This window comes from Vanellus vanellus, assembly GCF_965231255.1.
Source record: "Vanellus vanellus genome assembly, chromosome: 20".
Taxonomy (NCBI): Eukaryota; Metazoa; Chordata; class Aves; order Charadriiformes; family Charadriidae; genus Vanellus; species Vanellus vanellus.
In genome coordinates this window covers 7,129,516-7,146,606 of record NC_138925.1, presented here as the reverse complement: position 1 = coordinate 7,146,606, position 17,091 = coordinate 7,129,516, and the positions used below count along the sequence as shown (strand labels likewise).

Genomic DNA, 17,091 nt, shown 5'->3' with positions numbered 1-17,091 from the left:
ATTCGCTATTAATCACTTGTTTTTATTTTTTTTTTTCATGCTCGGGAAAGCTTTACTAGCCAACCAAAGGGTAGAAATGCCGCCATGTGACCTGTACCTCACCATGAGTAATGTGGAGTGAATAGTCCACCTGAACAGCACAAATATTCCTGGTCTGACCTGTCTGTTCAGCACTAACAGAAACCCTCCACAGAAGTCCCCAAGCAAGCCCCGAAAGTTGGTTGCCCCAAAAGTCAGGAATGGTTTGTAACCAAAAGGAGTTAAACTGGCCTAGCGATGTTTCCTCACTGAATTTACCCCATCAGCACCATATGAAGGTGCACCAAATAAAGGCAAAAGTCTACAAACTCTTCACAACTGCTTGTTCAAAGTCTATGTCCTATTTGCTGGAGGGTCCCTGCTTGCCAAGGAGATTTTGTCCAGTCTCTAGCACATTTAAAACAACTAACCCATTTAAAACAAAAAAAACCCAACCCAAACAAAACCCAAACGCAACATGAAGATACTAAATTTTCCCTATCCACCAGAATCGCAAAATAGTGGTAATAAATACAAAACTCTGCTCAGAGACAAGGGTAGAGTCTGCCACAACATGGACAAAGAAATACCAACTTAAAGCCTTAAACTCTTGAACTTTTCTCTTCTCTTGCTGTGCAATCTTGGGCAAATCTTTCTGCCTCTCTCTGTTGCTTCATCTCTGAAATAGACATAATGACACTTTGCAGCATTGTTGAGAGGGTTAATTGGTGTTTGTATAAAGCTTTGGTGATGTAAGCTGCCATGTAAGCACAATGATGACTATTGCTTTGATACTGCTTGTTAATTGCAACAGGATGGGTTGTAGTCATACTACGGTATTTAAAAATATGTTTTTAAGAGATATTCCTAGATCTTGTCTGATATTTAAAGATGACCAGTACTTACTCCTGTATTAGACAAGGAGGTGACAGAATTCTTTGTGCATTTAACAATCCTGCAGGTACTTTCCAACAATGTGCAAGGTGTGCTGCCTACATCAGATCCCACATATTTTGGCCTTTAGCTTTCAGCCTCATCACATGAACTCCTTGCAGTGTCCGTTGCTTAACAGAACAGACTTTCTTCTCACTTCATCAGCCTGAGAGGATAAGATCTTGAGATTATTTTCACTTCTAGACCCATTTGTCATAGAGGTCTACAGATCAAGAACACTTGTAATTTGCATTTGCCATGCAGGCCATTTAATATGCCTCCAGAAGTGAATGTACACCATGAGGGCTGATAACCTTTACCTGATATTTTGTCTGAAATCCTCTCTCCTCTCTGAGAATGCATTCACTCATCACACAAGGACTGACAGATAGGTCTACAAGGCAAGGACTGCCCTTTGTATCACTTCATTTTGAAAAGCGTCTTCTCATAAACCACCCTGGTTTTCCTCATTATCCCTGGCGGTTTTGGCTGGAGTCTTCCAACAGGTTTCTGCAGCACACACCAGCTTCATATTCTATTCCATTAAAAACCTGAACATTGACTTTGACTTGATAGATCAGCAGCAATTACCTGTGAAGCTCTGTTCCGAGACATTCCCTGCTTCCCCATGCCCTGCTTTGCCACTGCATCTAGGTTAGTTCTTTGTCAAAGAACACTGTATTACACGTATCTGTGTACTAGAGATTAAACACAATAGTGGAGCTACAAAGAGGGTAATATTGGGTTTGGTTGGGATGAACAAAAGCAGATTATTTTGATCTGTCTCAGGCTTCAGAATATGCCCTGAGCACCCCTTAGGAGAAGACTCTCTAGGACACAATGTCATGAATGTTCAGTGTGCAGCATCTCCAAAAGTTTGCATCAATAAGTGAACTGTTTATCCACACCTGAACTGATCAGAATCTGGCTGTAAAAGACTCCTTGTGCTTCTACACACTGCCTGCTCCAACTGTTCTGGTGGCATTCAGTGCGTGCCCATTTCTCTTCGTGGACATAAAGGAAAAAATAGATCAGAAGGTGGAGCGGGAAAGCAAGGATTTACAACTCAGGCTAAGTTTAGCAGGTACTCTGTGTTGCTTAGTAAAATCTCTAAACGAAATATTTTATCACTGAAAGGCTCAATTCCTCCTTTCAGCACTGGAGACAATTCTAGGTAAGGCAGAGGCATATTTGTCAAAGAAATTTAGCAAAGCAGCCCATTTACTAAGGCTCATTTTGTGTCTAATCAGAGGAAAACAAACCACTGGTCAGCTCAGCCAGATCTTCCTGTAAGGACTAAATATTTTAAACAAGTCAGAAAAAAATATTTAGACACAGAAAACTTGCCATGAAATTGCAAATGATCTCTGTGAAGAATAATTTATCTAGAGAGATCTGTGTAGAGATTAACTGGCTTTAAAGGAAGTTCAGCAGTAACAAAACCACAGCCATTATTATGGCTTTTGAAGACATACATCCATCTTGCAAGGTAATAGCTTAATAATGTTCTAATGCTAGGCATGCTGTACTTTGAATATACAGAGCAATGTAATCATACAAATGTCAAATACTAAAGAAGAGCATGCGGAAGCAGTGAAAGGCTCGGCGTGAAAGTGATGAACAGTAAGGTGAAACTGGTATGTCATACTATTTGCCTTTGCATCTTAAGGTGATGTCATTAGAAGGCCACTTATGGCCACTGATGGCTGTGTACCAATTATCGTTTAGGAAACACAGGATGGAGAGGTAAATGGGAACTGGATCCTGGTAATGGAGCTCCTTACCTAGTACCAGTGGAACAAATAAGGAAGAGGACTGACCTTTCCTCTTTCTGACTCAGAAACATGCCAGAATTATTTTTTAAGTAATACTATCTCCTTGTCAATCATCATAAAGGAGGTCACGCCCGACCTTAGCCAGGCAGGAGAGGAAATCAGAGGGAAAAAAGCCCTGGTTTCAGCAAGTTTATCAGGGATTTATGAATGCTTAGGTTAAATTGCCTATCATTTTATTTGGGTCACCAAAGGCTGTCTGATTGCCTGCTGCCTTTCCAATTCAGACAGTAGAAAATGAAGTAAATCACAAAAAGTATGATGCCTGGGAACATTAATCTGGCCTATAAATGAACAACATTGATCATTATCATAACAGCAATGACTATGGAAAACAAAGATTATGATTCATGTTTGGCACTTGCTGATGTGGAACCTTTAGTCCAGAGAGCTCAAAACAGGTGACACTCACCAAGTGATTAAGCGTGCATGCTTTCAGTAAAGCTAGATAAATAATACTATCTTTTTTTTATATACAATAAGAAAAACGGAGCTTCAAAACAATTGAATGATTTCCTCATGATCAACAATGAATCAGTGAGACTCAGGAGCCATCATAGGCCTTCTCTGAAATTCAAGCTAATCGCCCATGTTGAAACTATTTATGAACAAGGTATCAGTTTCCACTGGAAAAAAAAAATAAAAAATGATCCATTTCCTAGGGAATCAAAGAGTTTGGGGAATTCTATAAAACAATATAGTTCTACTAGATAATAATATACTATACTTCTGTAATACTATGAAAGAAACATGCTCTATAGTGACAAGACATTCACTGTAGGAAAGTTACTCAGTAAAAGCCAATATGGTAGTTAAAGCAATAAAACCCCTCGGAAGGACAAAGAATGAAAAATAAGAAAAACAAAACCACACAATACCTTTAAGTTGCCTTTTGGACAAAGATTGAAAGACAGCCAGCTTGGCAGCACTTTATGAGAAAAACAAAAACAAAAAAACCCTACATTGTCTCATCCATCAATGAAGTGGAACTACTTTTAGATGGGAAATCGGCAAGATGTTTTAATGCAAATGACATTGCTCATAGTTTAGACCTGGAAGTGATGCATCTTGTATGCACTTGAAATTGGAGGGGAATTCAGGAAGGCAGGATATAATTACTTGAACTAAATCTGGCCAAGACATCATTAATGTCCTGTACTCTCATAAAAAGATCTCTGAAGGATTATTGGTCAAAGATATCTCTAGGTTTGAATGCAAGGTCAGACAGTGGAAAACGTGATCAGTTAGTGCTGTGTCACAAACATGACCCTGGGACAGTGATTTAGTTTCTCAGTGACACAGTTCTCATCTGCACACAGGTAGTTAGAATTGCAGCACATTCAGACCTCGGTGATGGAGATTCAGTACAGATTGAACAGTAAATATCCTTCTGTCTTTAATAAGGTTCAGAATTCCAAATTTCATTTGTTGAAAGCTCCTCCCAAAAAAAGAAAAAAAAAAAACTCGTAAAAGTTCTGCATTCACCCAAAATACAGAAATACACTTAAAAATTTTAAAAGTAAATACAGTTCAGCAATATTTATTAATGCTTAAACACAGTAAAACCCCAAAACCCTAACTAAGGCCTTTCAGATAACAGTATTTGGAACACACATGTTACCTAGCACAAATGAAAAATGGCATCACCAGCATCACTGAGGTCCCTGCCCCATCTTTGGCAAACACTGACAATAGCCATGCTAATAAATGGTGCTCCCCTGCTCAGTAAGAGAAGATGTCTCTGTGGTTTCCTGAGCTAAATCACCTGTTACTCATGGGATGAATTCTTCAAGGTGATTGTTCAGCTGCTACTTCTTCCTTAACAACATCCTAAAGATTCATTCTTTCCTTCCCCATGGCTTTGCAAAGGTTTAGTCACATGCCTGACTGACTTCTTGATAGGATGAGGGCATGTAGTGATAGGACAAGGGGTAATGGCTTTACATTGGAAGAGGGGAGATTTAAATTAGGTATCAGGAAGAATTTTTTGACTGTGAGGGTGGTGAGCCCCTGGCGCAGGTTGCCCCGAGAAGCTGTGGCTGCCCCATCCCTGGAGGTGTTCAAGGCCAGGTTGGACAGGGCTTGGAGCAACCTGGGCTGGTGGGAGGTGTCCTTGTCCATGGCAGGGGGGTGGCACTGGATGATCTTCAAGGTCCCTTCCAACCTAAACCATTCTACGATTCTTCTAGCCCATTCAGATCAAGATTGCCACAGCCCTCTTTGTTCTGAGGCTCTGGAGTATTTTTTCCTCGTTTGTTCTCTCCTTCTGTGTTCCACCCAAGCTTCTTGCCCCTCTGTCCAACTCACCTTTACTGTGCTTGGTAATCTCCACCCACATCTCTCCTACTTGGGTGTAACACTCCCAAACCTCCGTCTTTACTGATTGCCATGGGTTTTGCTTGCTCTGAATCTTGGTTGTGTCTTTGGTAATGGAGCAAGCTTCCAGGCAGGATTTGCCCAGCACCTTCAGTTCCCCGAGGCCCCCTGCTCTAGAAGGTTGTCAGGCATGAGAGGCCACATGACACTCTTGCATTTATTCACTGGCCAATGATTTCTTTAATGCATCTTGTGCTTGTAGGCAGTAAGTTCTCCACAGTTAGCAAATTCTGCCTTTGAACATCCAAAATATTTACGTGGTGCCAGTTAGCAGTGGCTTTAGACAGCAAACAAAATTAATAGATCAGTAATCTCACTCTGCTACATGTCAGGGAACACATTATACGGATGTGTAAAGTAAGAGAGCACATTATAACTGACTGATCTTCCAACTCCACAGGCTATAGAGACTGAAATACTAGTAGGCCTAGAGGGTAGTTCTCTGTATTTAGGGTAGAAGTAAAGATTCCTGTTTTTTTTCACTACTTAAGCTGAGAGACCTATCTTGGTTATCTGAAGCAGCAATGGGTTTAATGGTCAACCCATGAGGTAACTAAAGAAAAAAACCTGCCCATTGAGTACATGAGTTATGCAGTTAGGTCCTCTCCTGATCCCACTGTAATGTGGCTGTTGGAAACAGGACTCGGGGAAATTGCTTCCCCAAGGATGTATCAAATGTCTTTCTGGGATAGAAGAACTTTCCATTTCATCAACATTCTCAGTTCTGAGCCTTCTGATACCTTGAGGCATCGCTGCTCTTCCAAGTGTTCTCTGTCTTTCTGGACAATCTAAACAGAGTCGCTCAGCAGCCACAGCATTGCCACATTTACTGGACAAGATTATGTTTGAGTACATGTGAACACTAATTAACCATCAGTACGTTCCTCGGGGTGCATTTTCTTTCTCAAATTATTTCTTCATCCACCAAGGTCAGCCTCAAAATACTCATATGACTGCATGCGCGGAGTAGTGTGTAAAGTACTACTTCAATTGATGGAGAAACTGAAGCAAAGGCCTTACCGAAAGGCACCCGCAAATAGAACAAATTCTGATACCTGTTATTTCTGTCTGACCTGAAGAAAAATTTCTGCAATGCGAAAATCAGACAGCAACATATTTTTAACGACTAATACAAAAGATCTGTGTTCACAAGCACATAAAAATGCTTTCATGTCCTGTAACCACCGATGTGATCCTGCTGAGGGGCCCTTAAAAAATTAAAAAGCAAGTCCAACCTTTATGAGGTAGTGAACTGTCTCACTTGTCTCTGTCCTGGACTTAATCACTTTCCAACTTAATTTAGCAGTACGTACTTATTTACTTGGTGCATCTAATGATTTAAAAACATACCTTTGGAGCTTCTAGTGACTTCCCAAGTCCAGGTTTAAAATATGCCTTTAAGACATGATGGCAGTACACTAAAGATACTCTACACAGAGAGGAAACTCTATAGTGTGATTCATTTGCATGTTGGAAAACAACTGGGAAGAAAGAAACTACTTTGAGAAAGAAGTCTCATTCTACGCTATCATTAGTGTTGAGAATAACATACCAGAAAGATGAATGGAATGTTAATGACAGCACACTTATGTATGAAATACTTTGGGGTTGGGGAATATTAGAGAGAATGACAGAGGTGTAAATATGAGCTCTGGAATCCCTTCAGCATTCTGGGGCCTTTATTACAGTCTCCAGGTTCACGTGTTTCTCACATTTCTAGACTTAGATGATCTAGTAGGAATTCCAGTGTAAATACAAAAAAAGGCAAAATGGTGTGGCAGAGGAAAAATAGGTAATTGTCCTCAGGTCAAAGAGTATAAAACTACCTATGTATTACACTGCATGAGTTGCCATGGGGAATTTATTAGGTGAAATACATGTAGGCTAATACAGCATTCTAATAATACCTTGTATTTACACAGTGCTTTTCATCTTGAAGCTCAATAATGATTCATTATAGAGTTCATTCTGTTTTTCAAAACCTTCAAGCATTTGTAAACCGTGAGCTCAGATTAGATACAAGGATGAGCAAGTGTAAGAGATTAAAACAAAACAGATCAACTATTACTTCTTTTTTGAAGCAAACCATTTTTCTGTGAAGCATTTCAAGGCACCAAAATTAAAACAGTTCAAAGAAAAGAGTAAGGTTTGATAAACTTCAGTAACTGAAAAAGTTTTGATGTGGCCACAGGTGAGACACATGAACACTCTGTGTATGAAAGATCCCGTTACTGTGATTGAAGTCTGAGGTAAAAATGTTAGATATTTGAAATGAAACTACCATGAAATTAAAATTTTTACATCCCTCAGCAAACTGAAAACATTTTTTGTTTGGTTGGTTTTTCTCTTCATGATTTCAGATTGGCTTTTTTTTTCCCTAAAATCTCTATAATTTTCCTACTAGAAATCTCTATAATTTTCCTTTCCTAGAAAAATATTTCTTGTCCATATTTGAAGCTTAAGTAACAAAAATTGTTACATCTCTCAGTGGGGTTCTGTAAGTCCAAACATCATTTCAGCTTGCTGCACATCTGTAGCTCTCTCTGGGGTCTAATACAACTGTCACTTTGCATCAACAATCCTGCCTCAGTGCTTAGGACATAAGTGAAAAACCGAACAGACGTGCTTGAGTGAGATATTCCACAAGCACACAATATTTTGCAATCCCCAATTTGTAGAAACAAGGTTTCAAATTTGGGTTTGGCCCATAGGTACTGACTTCACGACCATTCTTTTTCCCCCTGCTTCTTGCTGTTGATTAACCTCGCCAAATCCACGACAGGGAGTGCAAGTCTGGAAAACAGCCTATGCTACTCACAACAGACAGAAGTAAGAGCTGAAAAAGTATGTGGGCTACCACTGCCCTCTGTTGGGTACTGGTGCAGAAGTGCTCAAGCGTGGAGGAGAACCGTGGTCGCTGCAGGAACTACTCACATGGAAGATGCCTGCATTTTTTGGAACAGCAAGAAAAATTCTGGCCTTTTTTGCAGTCACGCGGTCCCATCTATGAATCTGTTGCAAACTCTTTGGGCAACTCAATCGTTTTCTTTTCTGCCTTTTCGTTTCACCTGAGGCAATAAAGGAAGATTATTAGGCCAGCAAGAGAGGTACACTTTCCCTTAAACTCATACATATGCTAATAGCTAACGAATATAACATGACTATGCTCTACACCTAGAGTGCTAAATACGGATGTCTAAATCAGGAGACAATCTCTTCCTTATATTTTTATTAATTAAATCTTGGATAATCAAACTGCATGAATTCCCTTTCATAAACATTATCTGAGTTGCAAATTCAAAAGCCCTGAAAGAAACGCATTGGGAGTGAACAAAAATTCCTCTCAACTCGGATACAATTCAGTACATAGGTGGCAACTGCAATGCCAAAACATTAAATGTTAATCACAAGTAGGTTATTTCTTAGGCTTTTGAAGAGGAATTTTGAATTTGTTGGTGATTTTTGTGGGTGAACAGTTACAGCAGGAAATACAAATATTCATATTTAATATGGCTGAAACTTGACCTCGAGCTGGACTCAGACCACCAGAGAGAACAGATCAGCCCAACCCTGACAATACAAGCTGGGCTGAAATCCTTAGAGAACGACCGCCGTGACTGGTGTCTGCTAAACCATCTTGCAAACTGTCTTGCACAAAGTGGCACGTAAATAAGATTTTAGCGCAACTTATGCAACATGCTTATTGTGCCAAGAATGACGTTAAGGCCAGGTGGAATTTTGTGTTTTACAAAACACTCCACAACACCCATGTTATTAAAATGTTTAATCTTCCAAGCATAGGCATCTCACATAACCACTTAGGGGCAAGGGCTGTGCGCCACTGTGCTAGACAGCAAGCAAACAATCCAAGACAGAGCAGAACTCTTTTGCTCCCTTCAACGAAGCGAGATTTTGCAGCATTTTTCTTCTTAAAATGGTCTGGATATGTGTTATTAAATTAAGAGTAAATAGACACTACACCTTCCTGTCACATTTGGCCTCCTAACTGTAATGGACTAACACGCTTTACTCTTTTTAAACAGCACCGAGGCAACAAATACAGGATTACGACACACAAAATGATATATTTTCATGGCCCTACCGGTGGAATATTGGAACAAAAAATACTGCTTGTGCACTGAATAACTGAAAACGAGGTTCAATTTATCCATTTTCTGAGCACTGGGAGTTTGAATAAAACACTCGGGAGATTTATAGCAAAAAACGACGCATAACGCGCAGGCGCCGGGGCACAACCGGCCCCTCAACAGCCACCGGGCCGCCATGGCGGCGGCAGGAAGCGGAAGTCAGCTGAGCTGCGAGTGACGCACACGCGCCCCGGAAGTGGGGCGGCTCCTTCCCGGAAGCAGAGGCCAGCGCTGCGTTGGCCCCGCCTCGCCGGGCCGCCATCTTGGCTGGGAGCCGCGGTCGCGCCGCAGCGGGGAGGTGCGGGGGTCGCGGCCCGGCCTTGCCTTGCCCGCTTTCTCTAGTAGCTCTCCCTTCCTTCCTTCCTTCCTTCCTTCCCTCCCTCCTTCCTTCCGTCCCTCGCTTGGCCGCCGGCTGCAGGCAAGTGGGGCGTCCCGGCGGTAGAGGGGCCTGCTCTACCAGGGAGAGGTGAGTGGGGCCTGGGCCGGCGGGGAGAGCCCGTGAGGGAGCTGAGGGAGCAGGGAGCCTGCCGGGCTGGGAGCAGGGCTTGGGGGCATCGTGCTGCTGGTGCTTGGCTGGCTAAACACCGGCGGCTTGCCTTCTTGCTTGATTCTGGTAAATTGCGTTGTGGAGATGGGGAAAACGGGTTTGCAGTCGTGGCCTCTGTAAATGTTGCCGTTTATTTCCTGCGTTTAAGATGCAAATGTCCTTTCAGTTAAGGCTTGGAGGGGTGTTAAAATCCCAATAACTATACTTAGTGCTGTAAAATATTTCAGTGTGTTTTTGTAGTCCATAGTGAGGGGCGCTGTAGCAAGACTACAGAACAACAAATAATCGTGTTAAATTAAAAAGATATGATTTAATCTGTATTATAAATTCAAAACTGACTCCTTTAGAGAAAATTCTTAAGTTTATGATTTCAAGAGTGACTTATTAAAAAGATGTGTGACTTCATTCAAGAAAAAATGCTGTATGTTTCAAGCAATGTACAGTAATTCTGACAAAAGCCAGGTTAAACGCATTTATTTTGAGTAGGGTTTGAGTATTTGACCACATGCAATTGTTGCTTGTGGTTTAAATATTATTTCTTTTGCAAATTGTACTTGGTTATCTGTTTGAAGTAAAGGAATAGAAAGGCTCATAGGCATTTAACATAATTTTCATGTCAAATGCTGCTATCATATTGCAAACATCATCTTATCTCTTTATACAAGCTGTTTGTGAAATCTTTACTTTTTGTTCTTGCTTGAACTTCGAAGTAACTTCCTACCTTTCTGGGGGAAAAGGTGACTTCAATAGCAATTGTTAATTGGTATGTGTTCTGTAGGTGCATTGTAAGGGCTAATGCTTTCTTTGTCTTGTAAGCAGCATGGAATTCCCTTTCTTCGCACTGACTTGTCTCATTTTGGATGAGGTCTTTGTGTATTTAGAAGAGAATAATTTGGCTCAGAAATTCCCTTTTGTAAATTCAACTGACTCTTTAGCAGGCAGCAGATTTAATTTAAAATCCTTCACCTCAAAGTCAGTAATAAGGTTATTGTGCGGTTTTTTGTTTGTTACTTATTTCGAATAACTGTATGTGTAGAAACAGTAAACAAATGTAAGTTATGGACAAATTTACATAATAGATATTCAGACTGAATAGGGAAATTAGTCCAAAAAAACCCTAAGCCCTTTGAAACAGTGTCATAATGATGTGTGTTCAGCCTAATCACAGGACTGGTTATTAAGAGATCAGGTGGGTTCTATAGTGCAGCATATTTTCATTATAGCACTTCACTGTGGCATTTAAACAGCAGTGTTCTGGAAGGAGTATTTTCCCATTTTGGTAATATACAGAGTCTCTTGGGAGTGTGTTAGTTAAGGTTTTGCATGGTTCTTGCCACTTAAAAGTCATGATAATTTATATTTTTAAAAAATACTTTGTAAAGTAGATCTTGCAAAAATCTGGAGCTGTGTTCAATGAAGCATAGTAGCTCTGCATCTATTAAGATTGTATTGAGATTGTGTTTATATATATTTTTTAAAAACTAGATGAGCAACAACAGTAATAAGAGAGCACCAACGACAGCAACACAGAGACTTAAACAAGACTACCTTCGAATTAAGAAAGATCCAGTGCCTTATATCTGTGCAGAGCCCCTCCCATCTAATATCCTTGAATGGTAAGAATTAGAATGAACTGTTCACGCACTTGTGGAGAGAACAAGATTGTCCAGGTTATCAAGTCTGACTCCCTCACTCCTACAGATTGTATGAGAATCTTGGTTTTGGGAGGTGGAGTATGAAACTTCTGCTGAAGTGATTTTGATTTTCATTTTCTAGAGAAATTGATGGCTGATTGTGTGCTGGCTTTCATACTGTTTAAATTTCCCTCTTTGTCTTAGGCACTATGTTGTACGGGGACCTGAAATGACTCCCTATGAAGGTAAAAGTTAGCATGTCGCCAAAGTACATATACTTTTTTATGATTGGTATGGCTAAGTAATTACATGACTGTTTTAATGGGTAAAATATAACTACTGTAAATAGCTCTAAAAATTGTTAGCACAGTCTCAAAGCTGTTTGACTTGTGTGGTAGCTTTTTGAAAAGAGGTAGTGGTACCACTGTCTATTAGTAATTATTCTGTTATCAAGGATTCTAACAAAACGGCATTTAGGTTAAACTGGAGACAGATAACTTCCTATTAAGTAATTGCTAAAGGTCTTGGAATAGATAACTCACTTCAGATAGTGTCAAGATAATTGCAAAAAACCCTGCTTTGTTACCACATAAATTTTCTCAGTGAACTGAGATGTACGCTCTCTTTATGCATTTCTCTGCAGAAAGTGAGGAGTGTGAAACCCTTCTTAATTTGTTGTAGTCACATATTTCACAATGCCTTCTGGAGCCTCTCACGAAAAAGCTTTTTGAAATCGGATTCTTCATAGGATCGTATTTTCAGTTAGCTGTGTTTCTGGAACATGAATCCATTTGTAGTCTATTAAATACACTTTGGCTGGTTTTCCTTAAATGTATTGCAGACTTGACAGCGGCAAATACTGTTTGTAATATGCATGTGAGAGAATTGCCTCCAAAGTAAATCAACTGCAGGTGTGGATAGTTATTCCTGTGTTTTAGAGGCATAAGATAATAAGCTTCATTTCTTTAGTGTGATGGGGAGAGAAGGAGACAAGGGTTTTATTTGGCCCATTTTGAGTAGCAGCTTAGGACTTCATCTTCATGCAAAATAAGTAATTCATCTCTTTATGTAATGCAGGTGGCTATTATCATGGGAAACTAATATTCCCCAGAGAATTTCCTTTTAAACCTCCTAGTATTTATATGATTACACCTAATGGAAGGTTTAAGTGTAATACAAGGTAAGGATTTTCTTCTAACACTTAAACAATTAACACCATTTTAGCAATATGTATAATGTGTAATAATTTTAATGGCAAAAATAAAACACACTTCATGTCTTATGCTTTTGAAGGTTGTGTCTTTCAATCACTGATTTCCACCCGGATACATGGAATCCAGCTTGGTCAGTCTCGACGATCTTGACGGGCCTTCTTAGTTTTATGGTGGAAAAGGGACCCACCCTGGGCAGCATAGAGACGTCAGAGTTCACAGTAAGCTCCAGACTGTGTGATGCGCCTTTTGTTAACTTAGGGAATGTTGAACATGACCTCGAAGTTTAAACAGCAGCAGCAGCTGGCAATTAGATATCTCATAAATTAATATGCTGTTGCCTGCTACAGAGGATGGGCAGATGCATTGAGTCGATTTTAGGTAGTGTGGGGATGGGGGGAGGATTTCTTAAAGAACTTATAATACCTTTTAGTAAACAGTATGGTAAGGACTTTCTTTCTCCTTCCTTCCTCTTGAAGTGTCGGCCAAGCAGGCATACTAGTACAGAACACTAATCCCAGAAGATGAGAACATAACTTATGTCTAGAAGTATCTGTTGTAGTGAATAACATTCACAAGTATGAAGTTTTAAATGTTGGAAACTATATGGCTAGTGGTTTGCACCATTCTTGTGAAGAAATAATCAGATGTTGAACTATATTAACTTCATTTATATGCAACTGCTGATAATTTTTGTTTCCTCCACAGAAAAGACAGCTCGCTGCACAAAGCTTAGCATTTAATTTAAAGGATAAAGTCTTCTGTGAGCTCTTCCCTGAAGTGGTGGAGGTAAGGGAATTCATACATGCAATAATTTGGTTTTCTGTAGTTTTTAAACTTCTCTGTGTAGGTGTGTAAACTAATTGTTTAGGGCTTTTCCCAGACAGTAGCTACATTTGTTGATCTTGGAAGCCTTTTAAAAGGCACTTTAGCTATGCATAAGAATTAAAAACTTGAATCTTGAAATAGAGTTGTTTTCTGCTGCACAAAGATCCATTGTATAGAGAATCGAATATGCGTATTTAGGATTGATATCATAGCCTTAACTGAGCTGTTCGTGCAGCAGACATGGTTGCGGTCCCAATATTTAGGAATTGTATGCTGTGCTTTCTTGACTTTGGGTAGGACTAATCTTTGTATATCTGGACTTGATCCATCAATATCCTAGGTTTCTGATTTCTCCTTTAAGATCAGAGACTGTTACGTTCTTCCTGCTTAACTTCTGAGAATGGGAGATGCCTTTTCTTTTTTTTAGGGTATCTTCCTTGCACAACACTAACCCTGTGTGTTGATACAGTTTATATCATCATCTATAGGTTAAATGTCTTGTGTTCAAAACCAGCTGGACATGCAAGACTTTTGATGCAAGAATTTATCATTTCTGGAAAAAAGGCTTCTCAGAAAATGTACATGTGAACTAAAAATAAACTTGGCCAAATATTATTAGTGTCAACTACTGAAGTAGGTTACTTTTGAAGGAGTTGGGGAGACTGTATAAATGTAGGTAATGCAGTTAATTTAGTTTAAAAAACCTACAGTATAAAGAAGGGTGCCGTATCCTTTTCCTAAAGTCATGTAAGAACTTGGGTTCTGAAATCTTCTCCAAATACCCAATAGCTTCACTGCTTTCACTTCCAACTATTCAGTTTTCTTTTTTCTTTCTCCAGGAGATTAAACAAAAACAGAAAGCACAAGAAGAGCTCAATAACAGACCTCCATCCCTCCCTTTACCAGATGTTGTTCCTGACGGGGAAGCACACTACGGTCAGAATGGAATACCCCTTCTTAATGGGCACGTACCATTGGCACCTGCCAACCATCCAGGTCTCCAACAGGCCAATCGTAACCATGGACTTTTAGGTGGAGCTTTGGCGAACTTGTTTGTTATAGTTGGTTTTGCAGCCTTTGCCTACACAGTCAAGTATGTACTGAGAAGCATAGCGCAAGAATGAGGATAATAAAAGCAATCCAAGACCAAATTAGTGGTAGTTGCAGAATGATTGGGACTCTTTGGGCATCTGACTCTGACACTGGGATAAATACTTGTTTTACCAAGTTGCAGGTAAAACATCGGTTGGCTCATGGGTTATGTTTGGGAAACGGAGTAGTTTTGATTAGTCACAAAACTAAAAAGTTCTGCTCGCAGATCGTCTTGTCCTTGCTACTATCTAGTAGTGGCTCACAAACAAGTCAAAGCATTATTGATGAGATGCTAACATTTCTAGTGCTTTGATTTTTATAGCAGTTCTCCATCTGTTATTTGAAATTTGAAAATCTTAAGCAAATAAGGCTTTTTATTTCATTGAACAGTTTTTAAAATGTCACAATTTATGCATATCTTGTTTTATTTTCGTTAGGGAAGAGTCTACAGGTGTTGAAATGAGTCAAGTAGAGATTTCATGTGGACTTGGTAAGGGTTTGGTTAATGTGAACATTGATGCTACAGAAGGTTGCTGGTTTCTTTTTTTAAAATAGAATGAACATTATTGCATATCTAGTCAGTAGTGATTAGATGAGTGGGAAAATAACACCGTGCGTGTTAAATGTGTTGTCTAAATTGTCACAATGTAATTGAAGATTTTATTTGGGCTATAAGAAGTGCAGTTGTCGGCCTTTAGAAATGATTAGTAAGAAAAAGCATTTGAATCAGTCTTTAGTGGGAATACCCATATCCAGTATTGTTTTGGATTTGTTCACTTAAGATTTCCATTTTGGGAGATGTTATATTTGAAAGCTGTAATACTTAATTTTGATCACAAGGTGCCACTGTTGGGAAAAATAATAAAACTGCACACACCAATGGAGAGTTGATTGTGTATTCAGAAAATCTTCTCTGGATTTCTTGGGCTTTGGTAAATGAAGTAACCCTAGCCCTTGTGAAGATAAAGACAAATGAGTCTGAGTAACAAACCAGCTTCTTCAGAGTCAACTGAGTTAATCGGAAGTGTCACTAGCTGAAGTAAACCCTTAAAATCAGTTCTGCTTGCTTACTTGAAGATTTGCATAAACTCTTTAAAAAAACCCACCGCCACCAAAAAAAAAGCCAAAACCCAAACCCTTCTAATTCATCTGAGATTCTAGAAGCTTTTTGCTTTTAGGTATAAGATCATCACTGTTCCCTTTCAGATGATTGATGACTGAAATACCAATGTTTGTTCATGGGATTACAGGACTGTGGATAAACACTAATGCTCCTAGGTTAGTTCAAAAGTCTGAAATTACCATTTTAATTGAGTTTGCTTGTTTTTCCCCCACTGTGTAATTTTATTCCAGTGCTTTGTTTCATCAGAGGCAAACTTCCTGTGCCTTTCATAATTGACAGTGATGCCTAGTCATCTGGGGAAGAATGCACTCACAGTTATTTTTACAACAAACTGTTAAAGGTGATAGCAGGGTAAAAAGCTCTGCGTCTAACTGCATAGTCTTATTTTAAGTATTGTGAAGAGCCCAAATAAATATTACTTCATGTATCTAAGATTTTTTTTTTGAAACTGTTTTATTTTCCCTTTCAGATTTGTTCTCTTTCTCTGCTTCTTCTCGGTATCTTGAGTTATAAGCAAAAACGTATTGTTAACCCATGAGCCATGCAGCTTAGAGCATCAATAAACATGACCAATTCTCTGCAATAGGTAGGAATTATCAAAACTAGCAGAACAGCTCTATACTAAAGAAATCTTAAAGCAGTTCTTACTGAGGTAAGGAAGGGAAGGAGGAGATGGGGCGTGTGGGGATGGAACTTGGAAAAGGCTGGGGTTTAAAATGTATTTATAAATCTTTGAGATTTTTTTTTATTTTGTGGTTTTACCAAATCTTATTTATAACTATTTTTTAATTTACCTCTTGTATGTGCTTAATCAGCTCTTGTAAAAAGAGAAGCACTATGTTCTGTCTGTCTGGAAGTGTGCTGGAAAGGAAGGGGGAGTGTCATGTCTTTCCTGCAGTGATAGGATTTTCAAGATAGCTTGTCAGACTGATAATTTTTTCTGAAAGAGTATGGACCTGTAGCTGAGGCTGTTCTGCCTCATAAATCGTAGTATCATTCAAACACGTTTGTGTTCTCGCAATGCCTTTTATTGCCATTGACATCGCCTACAGACAGAAGCTTATAATTGGCTATCTATGCTTATCTTCTTATCTTACGGAAGTTCTTTTGTCCACATAAATGAAGACAAAGGCAAGGAGACCTTGGGCATGGTGTGTTTGCATTTTTTGTGAAATGTACCTAACCAAGGTAAAAGAACTAGTAAAATCCAGAGATGTTGAATAAAAGGCATTTTGTTATGTGACAAGAAGTTGGCCTTAAGCTACACCCAAGTATTTGAAGGTGGGTGTCATGTTTTTAATAAGTGCCACAATTGGAAACAAAACAACTTTGGTTAAACCCTGGACATG

At 39.4% G+C, this 17,091-nt stretch overlaps 1 protein-coding gene across 1 annotated transcript; it reads left to right on the top strand.

The window, feature by feature from the left end:
- The first annotated feature begins 9,573 nt into the window (after positions 1-9,573).
- On the top strand, positions 9,574-16,169 carry UBE2J2 (ubiquitin conjugating enzyme E2 J2). Its single transcript, XM_082493536.1, has 7 exons — positions 9,574-9,773; positions 11,340-11,470; positions 11,693-11,733; positions 12,566-12,668; positions 12,782-12,920; positions 13,408-13,488; positions 14,367-16,169. Exons 2-7 carry the CDS (start codon positions 11,340-11,342, stop codon positions 14,649-14,651), a joined length of 780 nt encoding a protein of 259 aa, XP_082349662.1. The 5' UTR covers positions 9,574-9,773; the 3' UTR covers positions 14,652-16,169.
- Positions 16,170-17,091: the final 922 nt, after the last annotated feature.

Excerpts from the sequence above, each read along its gene's own strand:
- UBE2J2 (XM_082493536.1), top strand. The coding sequence starts at position 11,340 with ATGAGCAACAACAGTAATAAGAGAGCACCAACGACAGCAACACAGAGA. Across the intron at positions 12,669-12,781 it reads AGGTTTAAGTGTAATACAAG|GTTGTGTCTTTCAATCACTG; the intron begins GTAAGGATTTTC and ends ATGCTTTTGAAG. Across the intron at positions 12,921-13,407 it reads TAGAGACGTCAGAGTTCACA|AAAAGACAGCTCGCTGCACA; the intron begins GTAAGCTCCAGA and ends TTTCCTCCACAG.